General features: G+C 49.4%; 1 protein-coding gene across 1 annotated transcript in view; it reads right to left on the bottom strand.

The window, feature by feature from the left end:
* Positions 1-5,315, bottom strand: part of CMTM8 (CKLF like MARVEL transmembrane domain containing 8) — a 36,853-nt gene extending 31,538 nt beyond the window's left edge. The window contains exon 1 of the mRNA XM_079947460.1: positions 4,891-5,315. Coding sequence (XP_079803586.1) covers positions 4,891-5,088 — 198 coding nt within the window. The 5' untranslated portion in view covers positions 5,089-5,315. The remainder of the gene's footprint in view (positions 1-4,890) is intronic.
* Between the last annotated feature and the right edge of the window lie 16,294 nt (positions 5,316-21,609).

Raw genomic sequence — 21,609 nt, 5'->3', positions numbered from 1 at the left:
TTCCCAAAGTTCTAAAATGCCTCTGTTTCCTATTAGGACGCTTTTGTTTTGGAAGCCATGAGGAAGTGAGTTGAGCCGTCCACCAATCCATTGTTTTATCTGCAAAGCCAACAGCAGCTTTCCACCCCCAAAGGCATCCAGGTATATGTGATCAAGCAAACAGCCTATTTACATCATCAAAGCCAAACAGTCAAGTAGAACAATTCATAAAAGGTTTAAAGGAGGACTTGCAAAAAAAGAGAGAGGAGCAGAACAAAGGGCTTTAGATCCCCTAATCATTAACCACTTAAAATTAATTTGTGCTAGGGGTGAGCACCCAAAACCCACACAGCACTCTTTATAATGAGCTGAAGCACCAACGGTCAAGATCATAGCAGGAATGTTTCCGACTTTATATTTACAAAGCCTGACTTAACTAGCTTATGGATCGCTGTTTGCAAATAACAGCATTTTCTGCTATTCTGAATATTTCTGTTTTGCGTAGCAAGATGTCAGAAGTATATGCTGAAAGCATTTGAACAAAAAGCACTCTGGTCTCTCTAATAACTTTCAGGAACTTTGGCAGAACGCAGCATTGAAGGCGTGGCAGCTAATAAGTGTGGCAGGAGAGAGAGAGCTACCTCTCGAGTACACTATGGAACAGGCTTTAGAAGAGAGGCTCTGAATGTGTAAATAACCTGTTCAACAAAGGCCCAGGACAAAAACAAAACAGAACAGTTACAGTTACTCCTTGATCTATGTGAGCAGGTCTTCAGTCTCATCTCACACAGCGTTCCCATGAAATAACATTTCCCCTGCAGGAGCATTCTTAATACCATTGCAGATAAATCTAAATGCCTTTATTTATTCTAAAGAAATAAAACACTGGGCTTTAAGCAGCCCATTTTCCATGCCAGTCATGGTTACTCAGGCATGCTGAAACCAAACCAAAAGTTATTCTGCCTTCAACGTGGTCCTCAAAAAAGATACTGTGCTTCAAACTTTTGCACCAACTACCGGTAAAGGTAAAGGTAAAGGGACCTCTGACCATTAGGTCCTGTCGCAGCCAACTCTGGGGTTGCGGCGCTCATCTTGCTTTACTTGCCGAGGGAGCCAGCTTCCGGGTCATGTGGCCAGCATGACTAAGCCACTTCTGGTGAACCAAAGCAGTGCACCAAAACGCTGTTCACCTTCCCACTGGAGAGGTACCTATTTATCTACTTGCACTTTGACATGCTTTCGAACTGCTAGGTTGGCAGGAGCAGGGACCGAGCAATGGGAGCTCACGGGGATTCGAACTGCCAACCTTCTGATCGGCAAGTCCTAGGCTCTGTGGTTTAACCCACAGCGCCACCCACGTCCCTCTCAACTACTGGTACTTTAATGCAAAACAAAACCAGGTTAAGAACAGTTCAGGTTAAGAACAGACCTCCAGGACGAATTAACTTCTTAACCCGAGGTACCACTGTATTATAGGCAATTTGACTTAAAACATGTGGTGCCTCAGAACGTAACTCCCACGTCAAAGGTGAGTTGCCTGTACAGTGGTACCTTGGTTTAAGAACAGCTTAGTTTATGAACAACTTGGAATAAGAACGCTGCAAACCCGGAAGTAGGTGTTGTGGTTTGTGAACTTTGCCTTGGAAGCAGAACATGTTCCATTTGTAAATTGAGGCCCCCCACTGCTATGGGAAAGTATGCCTTGGTTTAAGAATGCTTTGGTTTAAGAATGGACTTCCAGAACAGATTACGGTAAGTTCGTAAACCAAGGTACCACTGTATTACAATTTAAAAACCTTTCTATTGTTGGGTTGTGATTCAGGCTACCTGCTCAATACAGAAAGGCAGCGTATAAATATTTTTCTTTTAAAAAAAATTAAAGAAAAGATGGGTAACATAAACACCTGCTGCTGTAGTCTACTTCCAATTCACTATACTATACTAAGGTAAAAGGTAATGGACTCCTGGATGGTTATGTCCAGTCAAAGGCAACTATGGGGTTGCGGCGCTCATCTCACTTTCAGGCCGAGAGAGTCGGTGTTTGTCCACAGCATACTGTGTCATGTGGCCAGTGTGACTAAACCGCTTCTGGTGCAACGGGACATTGTGACAGAAACCAGAGTGTACGGAAATGCGATTTACCTTCTCACTGCAGCAGTACCTAGTTATCTACTTGCACTGGTGTGCTTTCAAACTGCTACGTTGGCAGGAGCTGGGACAAAGTAACGGGAGCTCACCCTGTTGCAGGGAGTTGAACCACCGAACCTTCCAATCGCCAAGCCCAAGAAGCTCAGTGGATTATACCACAGTATAGTATATAAGGTATATAAGTATATAAGGGACGCGGGTGGTGCTGTGGGTTAAACCACAGAGCCTAGGACTTGCCGATCAGAAGGTCAGCGGTTCGAATCCCCGCGACGGGGTGAGCTCCCGTTGCTCGGTTCCTGCTCCTGCCAAGCAGTTTGAAAGCACGAAGAGCAAGTAGATAAATAGCGGGAAGGTAAATGGTGTTTCCATGCGCTGCTCTGGTTCATCAGAAGCGGCTTAGTCATGCTGGCCACATGACCCAGAAGCTGTACGCCAGCTCCCTCGGCCAATAAAGCGAGCCAGCACCACAACCCCCGAGTCGTTCGTGACTGGACCTAACACTCAAGAGTACTTTTACCTTCACCTTTTATATTATAATACTATACTACACACTTTGATAATGGGAGTTGTTCCAGACACCTCTACTCTCCCATCTCTGGGCTCTCCTACAGCACACATTCTTGGGAGTGGATATCTAGGCTGTTAGGCACATTCCTGGGCAGTTTTCTTCCTCTTCACTACCAAAGGCTTAACAGAATGCCATTCTGACTATGGGTACTGAAGTGCTTACAGGAGATAAAAGACGGTTGTGAATGTGCCCAGCCAGCCCAGCTTGAGTTATTCAGGATTCACCTGACACCAGGATTCTAATCTCGCCTCAGGTGACCTATTAAGGGCAACAATAACCTGTCCAGCCTACAACCACTTTAGCGCCTCCATTTCAATAACACAAAAAAACAACAACCAGAGGAAATGGCCCCAAGAAGCTTCCGAAAAAGCCTATTATTCAGATAGCTGGAAAAAAAGAAGCCCACCCCAACTCCAGGGCATAGGTTCTTTGTCTAACTCTCTGCTGTCCAAGTGAGCTGTTAAGCTCGAATGAATTTGCAACAAGCTGGGAGAGATGTGTTAACAAGCCAGTGGAGAACAAGCACAGAACAAAGCTCAGGTAAGAAACAGAAATGGAGAGAGGAAACTGTTCTTTGGCAGATTTGAAAGCAACCGTCAGTATTACTCCTGTATCTTCCAGATCTCTGCTAACAAAATAAAGGAATTGAGGTCCCTTAGCAGTTAAAATGATCTTAATGCATGACTCCCTCTCCTTCTTCCACCCCTGTTTTCTTCTTCCCTTTAGCATGGAGTTACAATGAAAAAACCGCCCAGGGAGTCGTATCCTATTTCCACGTCGCAAACGTCCAAAGGAGCGTTACACCTGTTCAGTTATGTCTAAATCAGTTCTTATTAATTGGTGCAGGGTTTTTGACCAGCTATAGGGACGTGGGTGGCGCTGTGGGTAAAACCTCAGCACCTAGGACTTGCCGATCGTATGGTCGGCGGTTCGAATCCCTGCGGCGGGGTGCACTCCCGTCGTTCGGTCCCAGCGCCTGCCAACCTAGCAGTTTGAAAGCACCACTAAGTGCAAGTAGATAAATAGGTACCGCTTACCAGCGGGAAGGTAAACGGCGTTCCGTGTGCTGTGCTGGCTTGCCAGATGCAGTTTGTCACGCTGGCCACGTGACCTGGAAGTGTCTGCGGACAGCGCTGGCTCCTGGCCTCTAGAGTGAGATGAGCGCACAACCCTAGAGTCTGGCAAGACTGGCCCGTACGGGCAGGGGTACCTTTACCTTTACCTTTACTTTTGACCAGCTTACCATGCTCAGGTCTTGGCACTTTTAAGGCAATGGGCATGCCTCTGAGCATGTATAAAGTCATTTTCTTCTCTCTTCCACTACAAGCCACACACGTGGATAGCTCAGTCGGCAGAGCATGAAACTATAAATCTCAGGGTTATGGGTTCGAGCCCCACATTGGGCGAAAAGACTCCTGTGTTGCAGGGGGTTGGACTAGATGACCCTCGGAGATCCCTTCCCACTCAGATTCTATGAAATGTTCCAAGTTCCAGAGGAGTGCAGGGATGGATCTCTCTCCCTCGCACCCCAGCTTTATTTTATAAACACATCCCGTTCCAAAACACTCCGGGGGCAGAGCCAATTCCATGCGAGAGAGGCTTCACATATTTGATTTTATTGCATTTTCTACTTTACACCTGCCCTGGGAACTGAACCCTTCTGCCTGGGGGCGGGGGAAGAGCTATGCATTGGCTAGAAGAATGAAGTGGCAACATCAGGAAGCATTTGTAACAGGAGCGGAAACCTAATTATATTTTTTTTTATAAAAACTGTATTAAATTTAATAATTTGGACAGTTTTGTTAAAATTTGGAAAGCTAATAAAAATAAAAAAATGTATTAAATTTTAATTTTAATACATTTTATAAAAAATGTATTAAATTTAATAATTTGGACAGTTTTGTTAAAATTTGGAAAGCTAACAAAAATATATTTTTTTAAAAAAAGAGAGAGAGAGAAATGCACTGGCGAGGGGGATGTGGACAAGAAGAAGAGCGGAAATCGCAACCGTGTCTACTCGGAAGTAAGCGCTATTGAATTCAATGGGGCTCCCTCCCGGATAAACGGGGAGGTCCGGGTTGTGATCGGTCCCAGCGAGCGCGGGATGTGGCGGCGGTGGCGGCAGCTTCTCCTGCGCAGCTCACGTTTCCTGGGGAGCAAGCGAGACGCGCTGCTCCTCAGCTTGGGCTACTTACAATCTCGGCCACCATGAGGATCCCGGGCAGCGTCCTCAGGAACTCTCGGTCGTAGGCGAGCGTGCTGGAAGCGGACGACCAGTTGGCCGTGAAGGAGCTGCTGGCGGTGGTGGTGACGGTGTGCGAGCGCGAGCGCTCCTGCGCCGGGTGGCGGTGCGGCTCGTGGTTCGGCTGCTGCTGCTGCTGCTGCTGCTCCATCGTCGCTTCGGCTCCCGGAGGAGAGCCGACGCCCCAGCCAGGGCGCCTCCGCTCCCCGCAAAGTCAGGCCAGACTCGGTGCTGCCCGCCTGAGGCGAATTGCGCGCGGCGAAGGCGGCGCAACAGCCCGGGGACGAAGCGCCTGAGGGGGAAGCGGCGGCTTTTGTGCAGCGCCTGTGAGGAAGCCCGTCGCCGGGACTCCAGGGGGCAGAGCTAAGGAGCCGGGCGCGCGGGGAGGGGGCGAGGCCTGAGGCTGCAGCCGGGTCCCGGGAGGGGGGCGCGGGGCGCGCGGGCTGGCTGGCTGGGGAGAAGGGAAGGAGATACCCGGTAGCGCGCGCGCGCGCGCCAAGCCCTGAAGTGGCGTCCTCTGCTCCCTCTTCGCCTCAGGTTTTTGCCCCCGATTACTAGGGGGCGAGCTCCCTTATGGAATATTTTGAACCCCCCGCCAAAAAAAAAGTTGATAAGCATTGCCATTCAAATTGTGGGTGTTGTGGGGCAGGGCTTACCTGGGGACAGTACCGGATTAAACCCTGTGGAGGACCCCCCCCCCCCCAGGTAGTCGAAATCTTGCAAATGGTCTCCTTTTTAAAATAAATTTATTTATTTGATTTTTTTTCAGATTAAATTTTTATAGTCACAAATCCAGCATGCCACATAAAAAACAAGATTCCAAAGAATGGCATGGACTTCCCTCTTCCTCTTTGTGGGTCCTATTGTTAATCGTTTCCTCCTGCATCTTTAATGATACAGTAATCCAAAATATTTGACCACTCCATTGTGTCCAAAATTCGCCATTAAACGACAGGTGACATTTCAATCCTACTAACAACCTTAACTGTTTACAATGGTTTTTAAGATAAGTTATAACCCCCCCCCCTCAATTCCTTATTAAAATTTTGGTCTTTCTGATTCTTCTGTTCATTTCAGCCATTTCGACATAACCCATCAATTGATCTGCCTTTCTTCTCTGGTGGGCCAATAACATCCATGCAGCTGTGGTCGCATACATAAATAATATTTTCTGCTCCTTTGGGATTTCCGCACCTAGAATTCCTAAAAGAAATGTTTCGGGGTTTTGTGTTTTTTAAGAAAATGTTATTTCAAACATTTTCCCCAGCTCATTATATATCATTTCCCAAAATTCTTTTACTACCTTACATTCCCACCACATATGACAAAAGGTGCCTTCGTTTTCCTTACATTTCCAGCATACATTTGACCCTGTTTTATCCATTTTTGCTAATTTACCAGGAGTTAGATACCAACGGTACGTCATTTTCATATAATTTTCTTTCAGCGTGTAATTTAAAATGCACAGCATGTTACCTGCAAATGATCTCCTAATACGTTTTTGATTTTTACCAACCTAACAATTTTAACTCACTAATTTTATTACACAATATTATTTTGATCCGTTTTGAGGGGCCCCTGAAAGGCATGGGGCCCATAGGCTGATGCCCACTCTGCCTATTTGGTAATCTGCCACTGCCTACCACTCCCCACCCCCACCCCATAATTTATTCAAGTTGGCACCCCTGGCCTGACATGGCAGGAAATGTTGCTCTGAACCTGTCAGTTATTACCCTGTAACAAGAGCTGTTTAGGCTGCAGATATTGACTGAGGGCCATTCAGTTCAATGGGACTTGCCTCTGAGGGGACATGAAGGCCGCAGTCCTATGCGCACACCACCCAGGAGTAAAGTCCCACTGAAGCCAGTTGGCATTACTTCAAAGTAAAATGAAGAAACATTAAAATGTATAGATTTGGAAGGGACCATGGGGGTCACCAAGTCCAATCCCCAATGAACCTACAACCCTGAAATTGAGAGCCTCGTGCTCTACTGACTGAGCGTACAGAACCTCCCTGTAATGAGCAAAACCAAGCAAATATAAATATTATTTTTAAAGGGGCTTTTTTTCCAGACAGAGCTCAGCTCCTGCACCTCTTAGGTGGGCACCATTGCCATTCTAAGAGAACAAGGGAGATGAGCTCCAACACCTCTTTTTCTAGAAAAACAGCACTGGTTAAAAAGCAGTGTAAACGGAGTGCGCGTTTCAGATGTGCAGACGCCATGCAGGAGTTTGCGCAGTTTAGCATGTGCTAGGGAAAACAAGAATGTCTAGATGCACTTGCAAAGTGCCTATTTTTGGTGACAGGCTTAAAAGAATAACACAGCTGCTTCTCAGTGCCGTGTTTAAGTTTCACTTGGTTAATAGTACAATTCTGTATGCCCCCCCTGACTTCAATGGGACTTGTTTCTTGCTAAGTGTATAGCAAAGGTAACTAACCCCTCGTTTGGGCTATGGGTGTGCTCCATGCCACTCTAGTGATTCTGGCAGCGGCAACCTTTTTTAAAAAAGTGCACATAATTCTGGGGTGGGCAAAGCACATCATCCTGATCTAGATATATACGTAATTTTATTTGTACGGCACCTTTCCATAGTTAAAACCATTCTCAAGGCGGATTACAACGTGATTTTTTTTTTTTTGCATAATTACAAACTTACCTAAAGTAGTCATAAGCAATAAATAAAACAGCCAAAAGTACACAACCACATTAAACAACTTCCACATAAATCGTAATCTAAAGATCTGAACAATTTCAAAAATGGCAGCTCCCCCGCTCCCCCAATCAACACCCCAGCCCAAGAATCTGTTCAGCAACCTCAGCTTTTGTAGCTGGAGTCAGTCAGAGCCCAACCCTCCCAGGCCAGGTGGGGAAAGGCCTGCAAGGCAGGGAGCAGGTCTTCCAGGAAGACCACCCTCTTCCTGGTCATAAGATTGAACATTTGATTAGCTCAGAGGTGGCAATTATCCCCCACCCCTCCTCTTCTGTCTGCCTGTGTGCTGATGACATCTGGTGTGCGCATGTGAGAGTGTGCGCATGATTGTAGAACAACCCAATCCACTTCTGGGTTGGCCAAGGATTAATGCAGCACTTGCTTGGAAAACACTAACCACTTCTCATTTTTAGGAAACTGCAGCCCTTTTTTATAAGATTGTATTAGTTTAAAAGGATCTGAACCATTTCGAACCTATTTAGTTTCTTTCTTTTGAAAGGTAGATTGCACATTTCAGTACAGTGGTACCTCGGGTTACATACGCTTCAGGTTACATACGCTTCAGGTTACACACTCCGCTAACCCAGAAATAGTGCTTCAGGTTAAGAACTTTGCTTCAGGATGAGAACAGAAATCGTGCTCCGGCAGCACGGCAGCAGCGGGAGGCCCCATTAGCTAAAGTGGTGCTTCAGGGTAAGAACAGTTTCAGGTTAAGAACGGACCTCTGGAATGAATTAAGTACTTAACCCGAGGTACCACTGTATAAGAAACTGGAGCACGTCACTGGCTTTTTAACATGCAAGTTTGAATAGTAAAGGAGCACCCACATGCAAAACGACAACCGCAGACGTCATCATGTTTTGCATGAAAAACGCACTTCCAAAGCCAGCAAAATAACAGTACGTGCACGGCACACATGGTGGGAGAGAGTAAATGGCAAGGACTGACTACCCAGGAGGATTTCTGGTCGCAAGATTGCCCTGGCAAAGTTAATATGAATAACCAAGGCTTCTTACTGATGTGGCAAATGCATTTTATAATTGTGGCAATTTTCGCACGGGGATGCTGTCAGGCAAATGTGAAACATAAGGCAGCATGGAGTCTGCATAAAAGCGTTGATCTACAATTACATCTCAGGGCTAATCTACATTTAGTAACAAGCAGACACACACAGTGCAGTCCTCCAGGGATTTACAATTTTGGAATACAGATAGACTGTCAGTTTTATCACACCAGGTCCCCTTTGCTTATTGGGAGCTAGCGTATGATGGGGGAGGGTTAACACCTAGCTTTCTCCCTGTGCATACTAATTGTCTGTGCGCATGGAGCCTTTAATGTGTGGATGGGCAAGCTGAACATGGTTTTTCCTTGCCGGCATTCTGAAGTGGTACAGTGCCCCCGGGAGAGCTATGCCACTTGCTTTTTCTAAATATGAGGAGCCTGGCCTCAGTTTTGAAACCAGATTTCAGTGTCCGGGTTGAACGATGGACCAGGGGGCGGCAACCTAAGGTCCATGGGCCACAAGCGGTCCACGGGGGTTGTTTAACTGGCCCATGAGCCGCCCTCGAACCAAACCGCCCGCTCAGCAAGCCCTCGCATGCGCTAAACTGGCACAGCACGGCACAGGGACTCGCTTCCGTGGTGCGGGAAATCGCATATGCGCATGTGCAGTAGCTGGAAACCGTGTCTGCGCAGACGTTGGAAATCGCATCTGCACAGATGCAGATGCCAGAAATCTCATGTCCACGAAGGAATCTCTACTAGAGTGAACCAGTCCAGGCAAGGTAAACCTTGCCGACCCCTGCTCTGGACCATCTATTGCTTGTCATCTGTTCTGGATCTGTCCCCCTTAATGTTTAGGCATGCAATGCTGCACTCAGTACAGTGGTACCTCGGGTTACATATGCTTCAGGTTACATACGCTTCAGGTTACAGACTCCGCTAACCCAGAAATAGTGCTTCAGGTTAAGAACTTTGCTTCAGGATGACAACAGAAATCGTGCTCTGGCGGCGCGGCGGCAGCAGGAGGCCCCATTAGCTAAAGTGGTGCTTCAGGTTAAGAACAGTTTCAGGTTAAGAACGGACCTCCGGAACGAATTAAGTACTTAACCTGAGGTACCACTGTATTTGAGATGAAGGAGCTAGGACCCGCATGTCCGATAATGAAGGGGTGACTAACCAAAGTTGTTGGATAGCAGCTTCCATTAGTCCCAGTCATAATGGGCAGTGCTCAGGGATCATGGGAGCTGGCAGTCCAGCAACAGATGGAGGGTTATGCAAGGTAGCTGGTGGGGTTTAATCCCATTTTCAAAGTGTAGCTCAACCTCCTTGAGGTTTTTTCCGCCCCCCTCTCGAGAATCTCATTGCAGAAGTAATGCGCTTCCCACAGTCTGTGCTTTGTGATTCGAGTGCTGAGGGCTCTTTACTTTTAGACAACAACAAATAAATTGCCTTGGGGTGTGGGGAGGGTTAGTAGTGGGAAGGAGCTATCCTGTGTTTTCCCCCAGTAGGACATTTCAGACATTATTTGTATAGCCATCACTTTTCTCAAGTTGACGAGGCTTAATGTAGCTTTCTTTAAACATACCACGACAATTATTCCAGCAGGAAGCGTTTTGCTGTGCTGCATTTCAGTTTGCTGAAATTCAACACAAGAACTATAGCTCTCTTGCAGTTCTTTTTAAATTGTACCTCTAGGTAGCCATCTGGCATTCTTAAATTGCAGGGCTGTTCTTTCCTCCAGCAGACCAATTCTTGCAAAAAGATGGGGGGGGGAATGCAGCAGATGCAATCACCCTTTTATAGCTGTGCAGTCAGAATGAAAGAAGGGGCCCATTTACCTTATTTTTTTATAATGAACTTTTCAAGTAAGGGTGCAAGCCAGGTCACTATGATACTTCAGTCAACACTTGGAACCTGATTTTGACAACTGTGCTTCATCATGCACCCTAATTACACATTCACCTAATGTGCTACACTAGCAGGCCAGGGTAGTGCAGAGGACAATAGCCACAACCCCTCAAGCTAATTTGGGGAAATAAAACATAACAGGAGGCATTGAAAGCTGCAGCTGATAGAGACTTAGGTGGTTATGAGCTCTAACCCAGGGCTGGATGAGAGCATCACGTGGTTTTAATAAATAATATGGAGTGCAGGTGAATAACTCTGAACCCTGAAGGATGCAATCCATATGCATGGTTAAGTACAGTGGTACCTTGGTTTACAACCACAATCTGTTCCGGAGGTCCGGTTGTAAACCAAAACAGGTTGTAACCCAAGGTGCACTTTTGCAATGGGGCCTCCCCCTCAAAATTGGTTGTAATCCAAAAAAAGGGACACACACTTCCGGGTTTGACATGGTTGTGATCCAAAGCGGTTGCAAACCAAGGTACCACTGTCCTCTGGAGTCACTTATAGAGAATTTGCTTCCTGTAGACTAGAAATGTTTACTGACGGATAAACGCATGAGAACAAGATACCAGAGCACAGGAGATAAGAGAGGCGATATCTGAACAATGCAATGTTAGTATTATTAGTGCACAAAGTGCTTTGCAGTCATTTCCGAAACCATACTATTTTTCCTTTGTACAAATGGGAGCAACTGGTGCAATCAAGGTAGGACTTGGGGGCAGCACTTTAGGGCCCTATCCAGCAGGAGAGCAGAGCAAGTGCAGCACAGATTGCCACCTTTTGCAAGAAGTAATGGATACCCCTTGCTATCTAAAGAGGCAGGTCCCCACTAGACTTTTCAGTCCTCTGTCCAAAATCACCTAATTGCAGCACTGAGCTGAGCCTAAGTGCACAAAGAATTTTTGTGCCAAAGGATCCCATGCCAAGGAAGGATTTGTCTCAGTTGGAATCTTAATAACAGCAAAATTATCATACTGACTCTGATGAGCAGTACACTTTAGCATTATTTCCAGATGATTACCAATATATCATGTACACCTGAAGTATATAATAATATTTGCTTCCAAAAATAAAAATAAAAATCTCATCAAGAATTCTATGGCTGCCTGTATATCACCTGGTTATGTGTCTGTTGCTTCATCTTCACCTGAAACAGAGGCTTGACTGGTCCTTCCCCCACCAATTACCCTATTTTAGCAAAAGCCTGGATGAAATGTTCACTTCCAGTGCATTAAGCAACGGATGGATGGAAGAGAGAAACCAGCATATATCTGCCTATATTTTAGGTGTAACCGAGGCTGCTGAAGAGTGTAAGAATCTTAGCAGCTCCTAATAGTTGTTCTGTGATAGAATAAGCACAGAAGAAGAGCATAGTGAAGGTAAAAAAATGGGTAAAGGACCCCTGGACGGTTAAGTCCAGTGAAAGGCAACTATGGGGTTGTGGAGCTCATCTCGCTTTCAGGCTGAGGTAGCCGGCGTTTGTCCACAAACAGCTTTCTGGGTCATGTGGCCAGCGTAACTAAACCGCTTCTGGCACAATGGAACACTGTGACTGAAGCCAGAGCACGCACGGAAACACCATTTACCTTCCCGCCACAGCAGTACTTATTTATCTACTTGCACTGGCGTGCTTTCAAACTGCTAGGTTGTCAGGAGCTGGGACAGAGCAACGGGAGCTCACTCCGTTGCGGGGATTCGAATCGCCGACCTTCCAATCGCCAAGTCCAAGAGGCTCTTGTTTAGACCACAGTGGCACCCACACCCCTGCATTGTGAAGACAATGTGTGCAAGGCAGTATTTCCAGTGAGCCAGTGCTTTACAACCTACTCAGCAAAATGCTTATCCCATGCTAAGGTCCAGAATGCTAGCAGGCTATGGAATCTGCTGAGTTTCACCTATGACCCCACTATGTACCTCCACTTTATATGTGTGTGTGTGTGTGTATACACACAAACACTCACAGAGTATACATTAATTGTATGCTCCTGTTGATGTGAAAGCATTAAATACAGCCCTTAAACAAAGCAAGTAATTTAATATGACACACTGATTTCTAGCAGAGCCTTAAAACAGACTTCAGTAGTACAATGCAGAGACTTATCTTTGCTAATGTGAGCCTGATCTGGGCTTTGATAACTCTCTAACAACAAGCAAGCTGATGTGGTCTTTTGATAAAAAAACCAGCCTCAGCTGGCGGGAACAAAGGTTATGCAAAGAAGCATCTACTAAGGCTCAAAAAACCCCAAGAAACCTCCAAACCTCTGACGCGGGTTCTGTTTTGAAATAATGAGGTAGAAATAAATTGTGGAATAGAAGCATGACAACAGTTTTTGACAAAACCAAAACAGTGATATGGAAATCCCTTTCTTGGTATGGGGGAGAACAGCCGAAAAAGCATGCCAAAAAGATGGCTCCAAACCTCCAAATGTCTTTATTTACCAGGTACAGTTGTACCTTGGCTCTCAAGCAGAATGCGTTCCGGGAGCCCGTTTGACTTCCGGAACTGTTCAAATACCAAGACATGGCTTCTGATTGGCTGCAGGAAGCCACGCCGGATGTTCAGCTTCCAAAAATCGTTTGGAAACTGGAACACTCACTTTTGGTTTTCAATCATTCGGGAGCCGAAACATACGAGTACCAAGGCTTTCAGCAACCAGGGTATGACTGTATAGTCTTACTTATCCCATCCTCGTCCCTGATCCCTGTTTACGGGAGTCACATCCATGTCATGTGCTTCTGTCACATGGCTTCCCCCCAATAGAATCCTGGGAACAGTAATTTGTATCTGCTAGTTACCATGAAGTTAATAGCTTTAAACAACAGTTGTTTTCTAATATGTGGGATTTAGGTAGGGTGAGGTAGTGCTTTCAGCCTCACTGAGTAAGAAATCTGGTTAATTAATTGATACACTTGCAGTCGGGGCCTTATTAAACTTATGCCTGCATTGTCAGTAATAAATAGCCACGTTTTTAGCTGTGAAACCTGAATGTTTCAAACATTGGTGAAAGTCCATCTCAAAGACGACGACTGCGAAAGTCTGTCCGGATGCTGAAAACAAGATACTTACAGTGCAATGCAATGCATGCTTACTTGGAAGTAAGGCCCACTGTGTTCAGCGTACGTATGTTTAGGCAGCCTTTGTATATTACAGATCTAACTACTTTCTTTCTGCCCTGCAGCTGATGTGGACAGAGCAATTTATCTTGTCTTTTTCACAGTATATAGATATTGTTACGTGCCACCCATACTTCCAAGTGGTGTGAGGTTCCAGAGGTCCCAGGAACTTACCCAGAATTTCCTACAGAAATTAGGCACGGCAGACACAGCTGTGTCTTTGATATAAGGTTTTATTTTATGCATATATGCAACCTGCACCTAGGTAGAAGAAATGCAGAGCATTCACATCCTATGAGGGCCTGGCTGGATTCAGAGGACATCAATAAGGCATCCTCTTGTGTCTCTCTGTTCCAGCCTGTCATCTCCAGCTCATTTGGAGTTCTGCCCTCCTTCTCTTCTTCACTGCTAACCAACCTCAAGGACACCCTCCCCCCGCTGACATCATTCAAAGGTGAAACCCTAGTCAGCATAACTAAATGCAGGGGGTTCCATGTTTGGCAAAGTTTAATCAAGCCTTGATCAATTCCAACTTTTACTAAATCCAGGAATTATGGGGAGGATCTGGCACCCTGGAATTTAGGGAAACATGACACACCCACACACCACAAACCATCATGTATAGTGTTTGGGTATAGAGACGCGGGTGGCGCTGTGGGTTAAACCACAGAGCCTAGGTGTCAGAGCTGCCTCCAGGTCCCAGCTCACAGAGGACCAACGCTAGGCTGTAGTTATGTACAAAAGTCTTTATTGAGATTCAGTCTCCATTTTAAAGCCGCAGCGTGCAGCTCTACGTCCCGACCTTAGACCGGCGAAGTCCCGTCTGAGTCTCCTCCCCCTCCACACCAGTTTAAGACTCTCGCTTTGCTCCACCTCTTCCTAAGTTCCTTTCTCCTCTGGGCCCTCCTGCCCGCTAGGGTCTCATCCTTCCTGGACTCCTCTGACGCTGACCCTGACGATTCTTGCCCCTCCTTCCGGCGGGCTTTAGGACCTGGTTCCCTATCCGGGCTACCTTCTGTGCCGCTCGCCTGTACCTTTGAACTTGGCGTGCGCGCCCAGCCTGCAACTTTCCTCTTAACCGTTAACTCGCTCTCCGATGGAGGCGTGGTCAACCCTGACTCATCTTCTCTCGCTGGTGGTGCATATGTGGGCTCTGACACCTGGGACTCCTCCCCCCCACTACGCTCTGGTGGGGAAGCTGGTCCTGATTTCCAACTGCTGCTCTGGGAGTCCCCGCTGGCCCCTTGCTTCTGGGGTGTCCCCCTTGGGTCGCCCCTTGCCCTGCCCATCGGCGCCCCCTTCTGTGAATCTTCCGATTCGCTGGAGAGGCTCATGGAATCTATCGGGCTGCTGTCATATTCTCCTACGCTGCCCTCGGATTGCTCCCCCTCGCTTTCCATCTCCTCTCCTCCCTGTGCTCCCGCTGAGTCCCTGACATCCATCCCCCCTCGAAGCCCCCCATTCCCCCCTCCCCCTCTTCTGGCGTGGGTTCCGGGTGCTCCAATGCTATGGGGGTGCATGCCGGATACCGGTCTTCCCCCCTGGCATGCTGCCAGTCCGTGACGGGTACATCGACGTCGCTCTCCTCCGCTTCCATCTCGTTGCCGGCGTGCTCGAACCCAAGATCCTCCCCCAACCCGTCCATGCCCCCTTGTTCCCCCATTTCCTCTGGGTAGTCTGCGTGCCAGGGCCCTCTGAGCAGTCTCCTGCGCCACTCCTCCTCGGGTTGAGTGTCCCACCAATAAGAGCGTTCCGCACCCAAGTCTGAGACCGACCCCTCCGGCGAGGTAGTCTCTGGAACCGTCTCCTCAGCCGAGGAGAACCCCTGAAACGTACTGGCTGAGAGTGTGGGGGTGAAAAGATATTCGTCAAAATAATCCTCCGGCATGGGCCTGTGTGGGAAGAGTGCGTGGAACTCGTCTTTGAGGTAGTGCTCCTCCACCGCACAGTACGGCACCCAGCTGTTGGCGCTGGCCGGGGCACCTTCCCTTGCGATGAGATATTCGACCCCCTCTTCCCCCCATCTTGAGTCCAAAATCTCCGTCACCTCGTTGAGTGGCCCCGCCCTCGGCGACCCCCCTGTCATGGGTGCATCTCTAAGCGGACTGGGAGCTGTCCCTGGCTCCTGAAACCTGTGAGGTGCCTTGTAGGGCGTTAGCACCGATCTATGAAAGACCGGGTGCATTCTGGAACCCTCCGGTAGTGTCAAACGGAAAGCCACTGGGTTGATCTGTGCCTCGACTAGGTAAGGGCCCAACTGCTTGTGTCCTAGCTTCTTCTTAGCTAAGGATCTGGCCGGCACTGCCTCGGCCGCTAACCAGACCCAGTCCCCTACCCGTATGTCCTCCCCCACTCTTCTGTGTTTGTCTGCTTGCATCTTGTATACGTGTTTTGCTAGGTCTAACTGTCTACGGAGCTGTTCATGGACCTCCTGTAACTCCTCTGCCAATGCCTCTGCTCCCTGTGGCTCCCCCTCCCCCTCTTTCTCTAAGCCCGGGAAGGTCCTGGGATGTCGCCCGTGGTTGGCAAAAAACGGTGTCACCCCCGTGGACACGTGTTGTGTGTTGTTGTAGGCAAACTCGGCCAGGGGCAGATAGTCCACCCAGGTCGAGGGCTGCTGGTTGGCGTAACATCTCAGGTACTGCTGCATGACGGCGTTGACCCTCTCCGCTTGTCCGTTGGTCTGCGGGTGTCTTGCCGACGCTAGGTTGACCTTGACGTTCAGGATCCCCATCAGCTTCCGCCAGAAACTCGAGATGAACTGGCGCCCCCTGTCGGACAGGATAGACCGTGGCAGGCCGTGTACCTTGAACACGTGGTCTATGAACAGCTTGGCTGTCTGTTCCGCTGTGGCCACCTTCGCGCAAGGAATGAAGTGCGCCATCTTGGTGAACATGTCGACTACCACGAGTACTGCTGTTTTGCCCCTCGAGCTGGGCAGGTCAGTGACAAAGTCCAAGGCTACCCTCTCCCACGGTTCGGACGGGGTCTGTAGCGGTTCTAACAGTCCCGCCGGCGGTCTGTGTACTGGCTTGGCCCTTTGGCAGGTGTCGCACCTCGTGACGTAATCCGCGACTTCTCCCCGCATCTTGGGCCACCAAAAGTCTCTGGCTACTAATTCCACCGTCTTTTCCTTGCCGAAATGTCCGGCGCTGGGTGCGTCGTGTAGCTGTTGCAGTACTGTCGCGCGGAGTTCATCTCCCGGTACGTAGATGGCCCCCTTGCGGAGGAGCATTCCGTCGCGTATCTGGAACTCGTCGTCCTTTGCCGTGCCGCTGCGCACCTCCTCCATCTTGGAGCGCGCGAAGGAATCTGTTCGCAGCTCGCGCCGTATCGCTTCCAGGTCTACTGTGGCAGAAGCGCATGCCCACGCCTTGGGTGCGAAAATGTGTTTGGCCGCTACCGGTGCTGCTTCCTCCAGATACTGCGGCTTCCTGGATAGCGCATCAGCCATGATGTTGTTGTCTCCGGGGATATATTCTATCCTGAAGTCGAAATCCGCAAAGAACTCCGCCCAGCGGATGTGTCTCTGGTTCAGGAACCGCGCTGTGCGCCAGTACTCCAGGTTCTTATGGTCCGTGCGAACTTGCACCGTGTGTTTGGCTCCGATGAGGAAGTGCCGCCACGCCTTGAATGCTGCATGAATGGCCAGCAACTCTCTGTCCCAGATGGTGTAGTTCTGCTCCGACTTGCTGAGTTTCCTGGAGTAGAAAGCACACGGCCTCCAATCCCCTTGCGGGTCTCGCTGCAACAGGACTGCCCCCACGGCTCTGTCGGAGGCATCCGTCTCCACCCTCATGGGCTTGCTGGGGTTCACATGCAGCAGTTGTTCCTCGGAAGTGAAAAGACGCTTGAGTTTCTGAAAGGACTGCTCCGCCTGCTCCGTCCAGATTAACTTCTTCTTCTTGGAGCTGAGGGTGTCCGTGATGGCCGCCGTCTGCATAGCGAAACCCTTGATGAACTTGCGATAAAAGTTAGCAAAGCCGACAAACCTCTGGACCTCCTTCCGATTGCGCGGGCTCTTCCAGTCCAGTACTGATCGTACCTTGGCGCTGTCCATGGCGATTCCCTTGTCGGACAGCTTGTAGCCCAGGAAATCCACCTCCGTCATGTCGAACTGGCACTTCTCCAGTTTGGCGTAAAGCCTGTGCTCCCGTAGTCTTTGCAGGACTTCCTTGACATCTCTCTCGTGAGCCTCCTGCGATTCCGAGAAGATCAGAATGTCGTCCAGGAAGCAGACGCACTTCTTGTAGAGGAGCCCCGCTAACACGTGATGCATGAAGGCTTGGAAGCAGTGGGAGCCATTTTGTAAACCGAAGGGCATAACCCTATACTCATAGGTGCCCAAGGGCGTGAACATGGCCGTCTTCCACTCGTCGCCCTCCCGCATGCGTATAAGATTGTACGCCCCTCGTAGATCCAGCTTGGTGAAGATGCGTCCCTTCCTCACCGTCGCGAGCAAGTCGTCGATCTTGGGCATCGGGAAAGCCGTGGGCTTGGTTTTCGAATTTAAAATTCTGAAATCAACTACTAGCCTCTTCTGGGGCGTGTCTTTTTTCTTCACAAAGAACACAGGACTGCCCCCCACTGCTTTGGATTCTCGGATGAATCCCCGCTTCAAATTGTGATCTATGAACTCCCTGAGCTCTTGCAGTTCGTCTTCAGACATGGAGTACAGTTTTCCGGTCGGCAGCGTTGCCCCCGGCAGGAGGTCAATCTTGCAGTCGTAAGGTCTGTGGGGAGGCAGCTTGTCCGCTTCCTTCTCGCAGAAGACCTCCAAAAACGCCTTGTACTTGTCGGGTACCGCTTGCAGCATGCCCAGTTGTAGCTGTGGGTCATCCTCTTGCCCCTCGTCCTCCTGGTTAGTCATGATGCAATGTTCTGCGCAGTAGGAGGAGCAGAAGGTCAATTTACGCTGGTACCATGCCAATGCCGGGCTGTGCCTGTCCAACCAGCTCATGCCCAACACTATGGGCGTGTCTGACAGGTGGGTGACGTTGAAGCTGATGACTTCGCGGTGATTTCCAATTCGCATCACCATTGGCGGCGTTTGCTGTACCACCTGTCCCCCCAGCAATTCTCTTCCATCGACTGTCACTACTTTCAGGGGCATCGTGGCAGGCAGGAGCGCTATGCTATGTTGCTTGATGAAATCCACTCCTATAAAGTCTGCATTGCTACCAGAGTCAATGGTAATAGGCACTTCCATGGTGAGCCCATTGGGAAGCTGGAGTGTTGCGGTGAGCTGCACCACTGGTTTGGGCGGGAGGGGGTCTGTGGGCTGTAAGATTCCTGGGGACTGCTTCACTGATTCGTCTGGCTGGGCCCCAGCGGCTCTGCTTCCAGCCAGACTTCATCGTTTCCCTGCTGCGGTTCCCTCTGCTGAGCTGCTTCTGTTACTTTTGCTGAGGCTGCATTGTGCTTGCGGAGCCTCTGGGGGCACTCTTTTGCCATATGCTGAGCACTTTCGCAGATGTAACACTTCCTGTTCCCTCTAGGAGGCTTCACCTTGGCTGCTCCTGGTGTGAGGGCTCTGGTCGCTGACTGAGCCTTGGCACCACCTATCTCCATCGGCTCCTCTCCCCCTCCCAGTGGAGGCGTGGATTGAGCGCGCGCTGAGTCTCTGGGAAAGAAAGGAGGTGCCCTTGCTGGCGTGCGTCCCCAACGCCCTTCATCCTTGCTCCAGGGACGTTCTTCTAGCCGCACACCAATCGTCAACGCCTTCTGGACCACTTCTTGAGTGCTCCGTGGCCTCTCCCCCCTTGCGATTTCGTCTTTCACAGCCCCGTTGAGCCCCTCCCAGAACAGGTCCCTGACGGATGCTGAGTCTTTTTCCCATCCCAGCGCGTTGACCAATGCAAAAAAGCGGGAATGATATTGCCTTACAGTGGCTCTGCCTTGTTTCAAACCGTGAATCTCTTTTCTAGCGACATCCACATCTATCTCCGATAAAAAACAATCGTCCATCGCCTTAATGAAGGCTTTTGCGTTTTGGAGGGCTGGATCATTATCTCTCCACAGATTGCGCAACCACGCTTTAGCTTCTCCATGGAGATGCGTTAGTATGAAGCCTACTTTCTCCTGCTCATCTCTAAAGTCCTTCTCCAGCAACTTTAGCGCAAAAACTACGTCTGCTCTGAAGTTAGGATATTGCTGCAGACTCCCATCGAAATGCGACACCAGGCTCCCCCCTCTCTTCCCGAGCCCGATCCCTTCTGATTTGGCTCCCGGTGGCCCCTGTTTAGTCAACATTTCCAACCTGTTTTGCAGATCCTTGCAGACAGCATCTGATTCCTCTTCTCTCCTCCTTGCCGCTCGTATTTCTGCGTTAAGTTGTACCACGGCATCTTGCAAAGCTGCCAGTCGTTCTTCTGTAGTCATCTTGTGCTGCTTTTGTGAGCTCGCGAAGCACCAATCTTCGCCCCTCGCTGCGTCCTCTCACATTGCGAGGTTCTTTGAAATGAGAGACGGGACTTACTGTCAGAGCTGCCTCCAGGTCCCAGCTCACAGAGGACCAACGCTAGGCTGTAGTTATGTACAAAAGTCTTTATTGAGATTCAGTCTCCATTTTAAAGCCGCAGCGTGCAGCTCTACGTCCCGACCTTAGACCGGCGAAGTCCCGTCTGAGTCTCCTCCCCCTCCACACCAGTTTAAGACTCTCGCTTTGCTCCACCTCTTCCTAAGTTCCTTTCTCCTCTGGGCCCTCCTGCCCGCTAGGGTCTCATCCTTCCTGGACTCCTCTGACGCTGACCCTGACGATTCTTGCCCCTCCTTCCGGCGGGCTTTAGGACCTGGTTCCCTATCCGGGCTACCTTCTGTGCCGCTCGCCTGTACCTTTGAACTTGGCGCGCGCGCCCAGCCTGCAACTTTCCTCTTAACCGTTAACTCGCTCTCCGATGGAGGCGTGGTCAACCCTGACTCATCTTCTCTCGCTGGTGGTGCATATGTGGGCTCTGACACCTGAAACTCCTCCCCCCCACTGCGCTCTGGTGGGGAAGCTGGTCCTGATTTCCAACTGCTGCTCTGGGAGTCCCCGCTGGCCCCTTGCTTCTGGGGTGTCCCCCTTGGGTCGCCCCTTGCCCTGCCCATCGGCGCCCCCTTCTGTGAATCTTCCGATTCGCTGGAGAGGCTCATGGAATCTATCGGGCTGCTGTCATATTCTCCTACGCTGCCCTCGGATTGCTCCCCCTCGCTTTCCATCTCCTCTCCTCCCTGCGCTCCCGCTGAGTCCCTGACACTAGGACTTGCTGATCAGAAGGTCAGCGGTTTGAATCCCCGCAACGGGGTGAGCTCCCGTTGCTTGGTCCCTGCTCCTGCCCACCTAGCAGTTTGAAAGCATGAAGTGCAAGTAGATAAATAGGTACCGCTCCGGCGGGAAGGTAAACGGCATTTCCGCGTGCTGCTCTGGTTCACCAGAAGCGGTTTAGTCATGCTGGCCACATGACCCGGAAGCTGTACCCTGGCTCCCTCGGCCAGTAAAGCGAGATGAGCGCCGCAACCCCAGAGTCGTCTGCGACAGGACCTAATGGTTAGGGGTCCCTTTACCTTTACAGTGGTACGTTGGGTTACAGACTCTTCATGTTACAGACGCTTCAGGTTACAGACTCAGCTAACCCAGAAATAGTACCTCAGGTTAAGAACTTTGCTTCAGGATGAGAATAGAAATTGCGTGGCGGTGGTGCAGCGGCAGCAGGAGGCTCCATTAGCTAAAGTGGCACCTCAGGTTAAAACAGTTTCAGGTTAAGAACGGCCCTCCAGAACAAATTAAGTTCTTAACCTGAGGTACCACTGTATAGTGTTTGGGTATAGAAATATCCAATTCCTTTATTTCCTGACACAGACTCTCTCTCTCACACACACTATAACTATATATATAAATAGGTCATTTTTAATGTTTACCATACAGTGGTTGGTTGGGTGCTTGTCAAGCAGCTGT

Source organism: Podarcis cretensis (assembly GCF_951804945.1).
Source record: "Podarcis cretensis genome assembly, chromosome: 12".
Taxonomy (NCBI): Eukaryota; Metazoa; Chordata; class Lepidosauria; order Squamata; family Lacertidae; genus Podarcis; species Podarcis cretensis.
The sequence above is the reverse complement of the archived record's forward strand: the minus strand, read 5'-3'. Positions and strand labels throughout refer to the sequence as shown.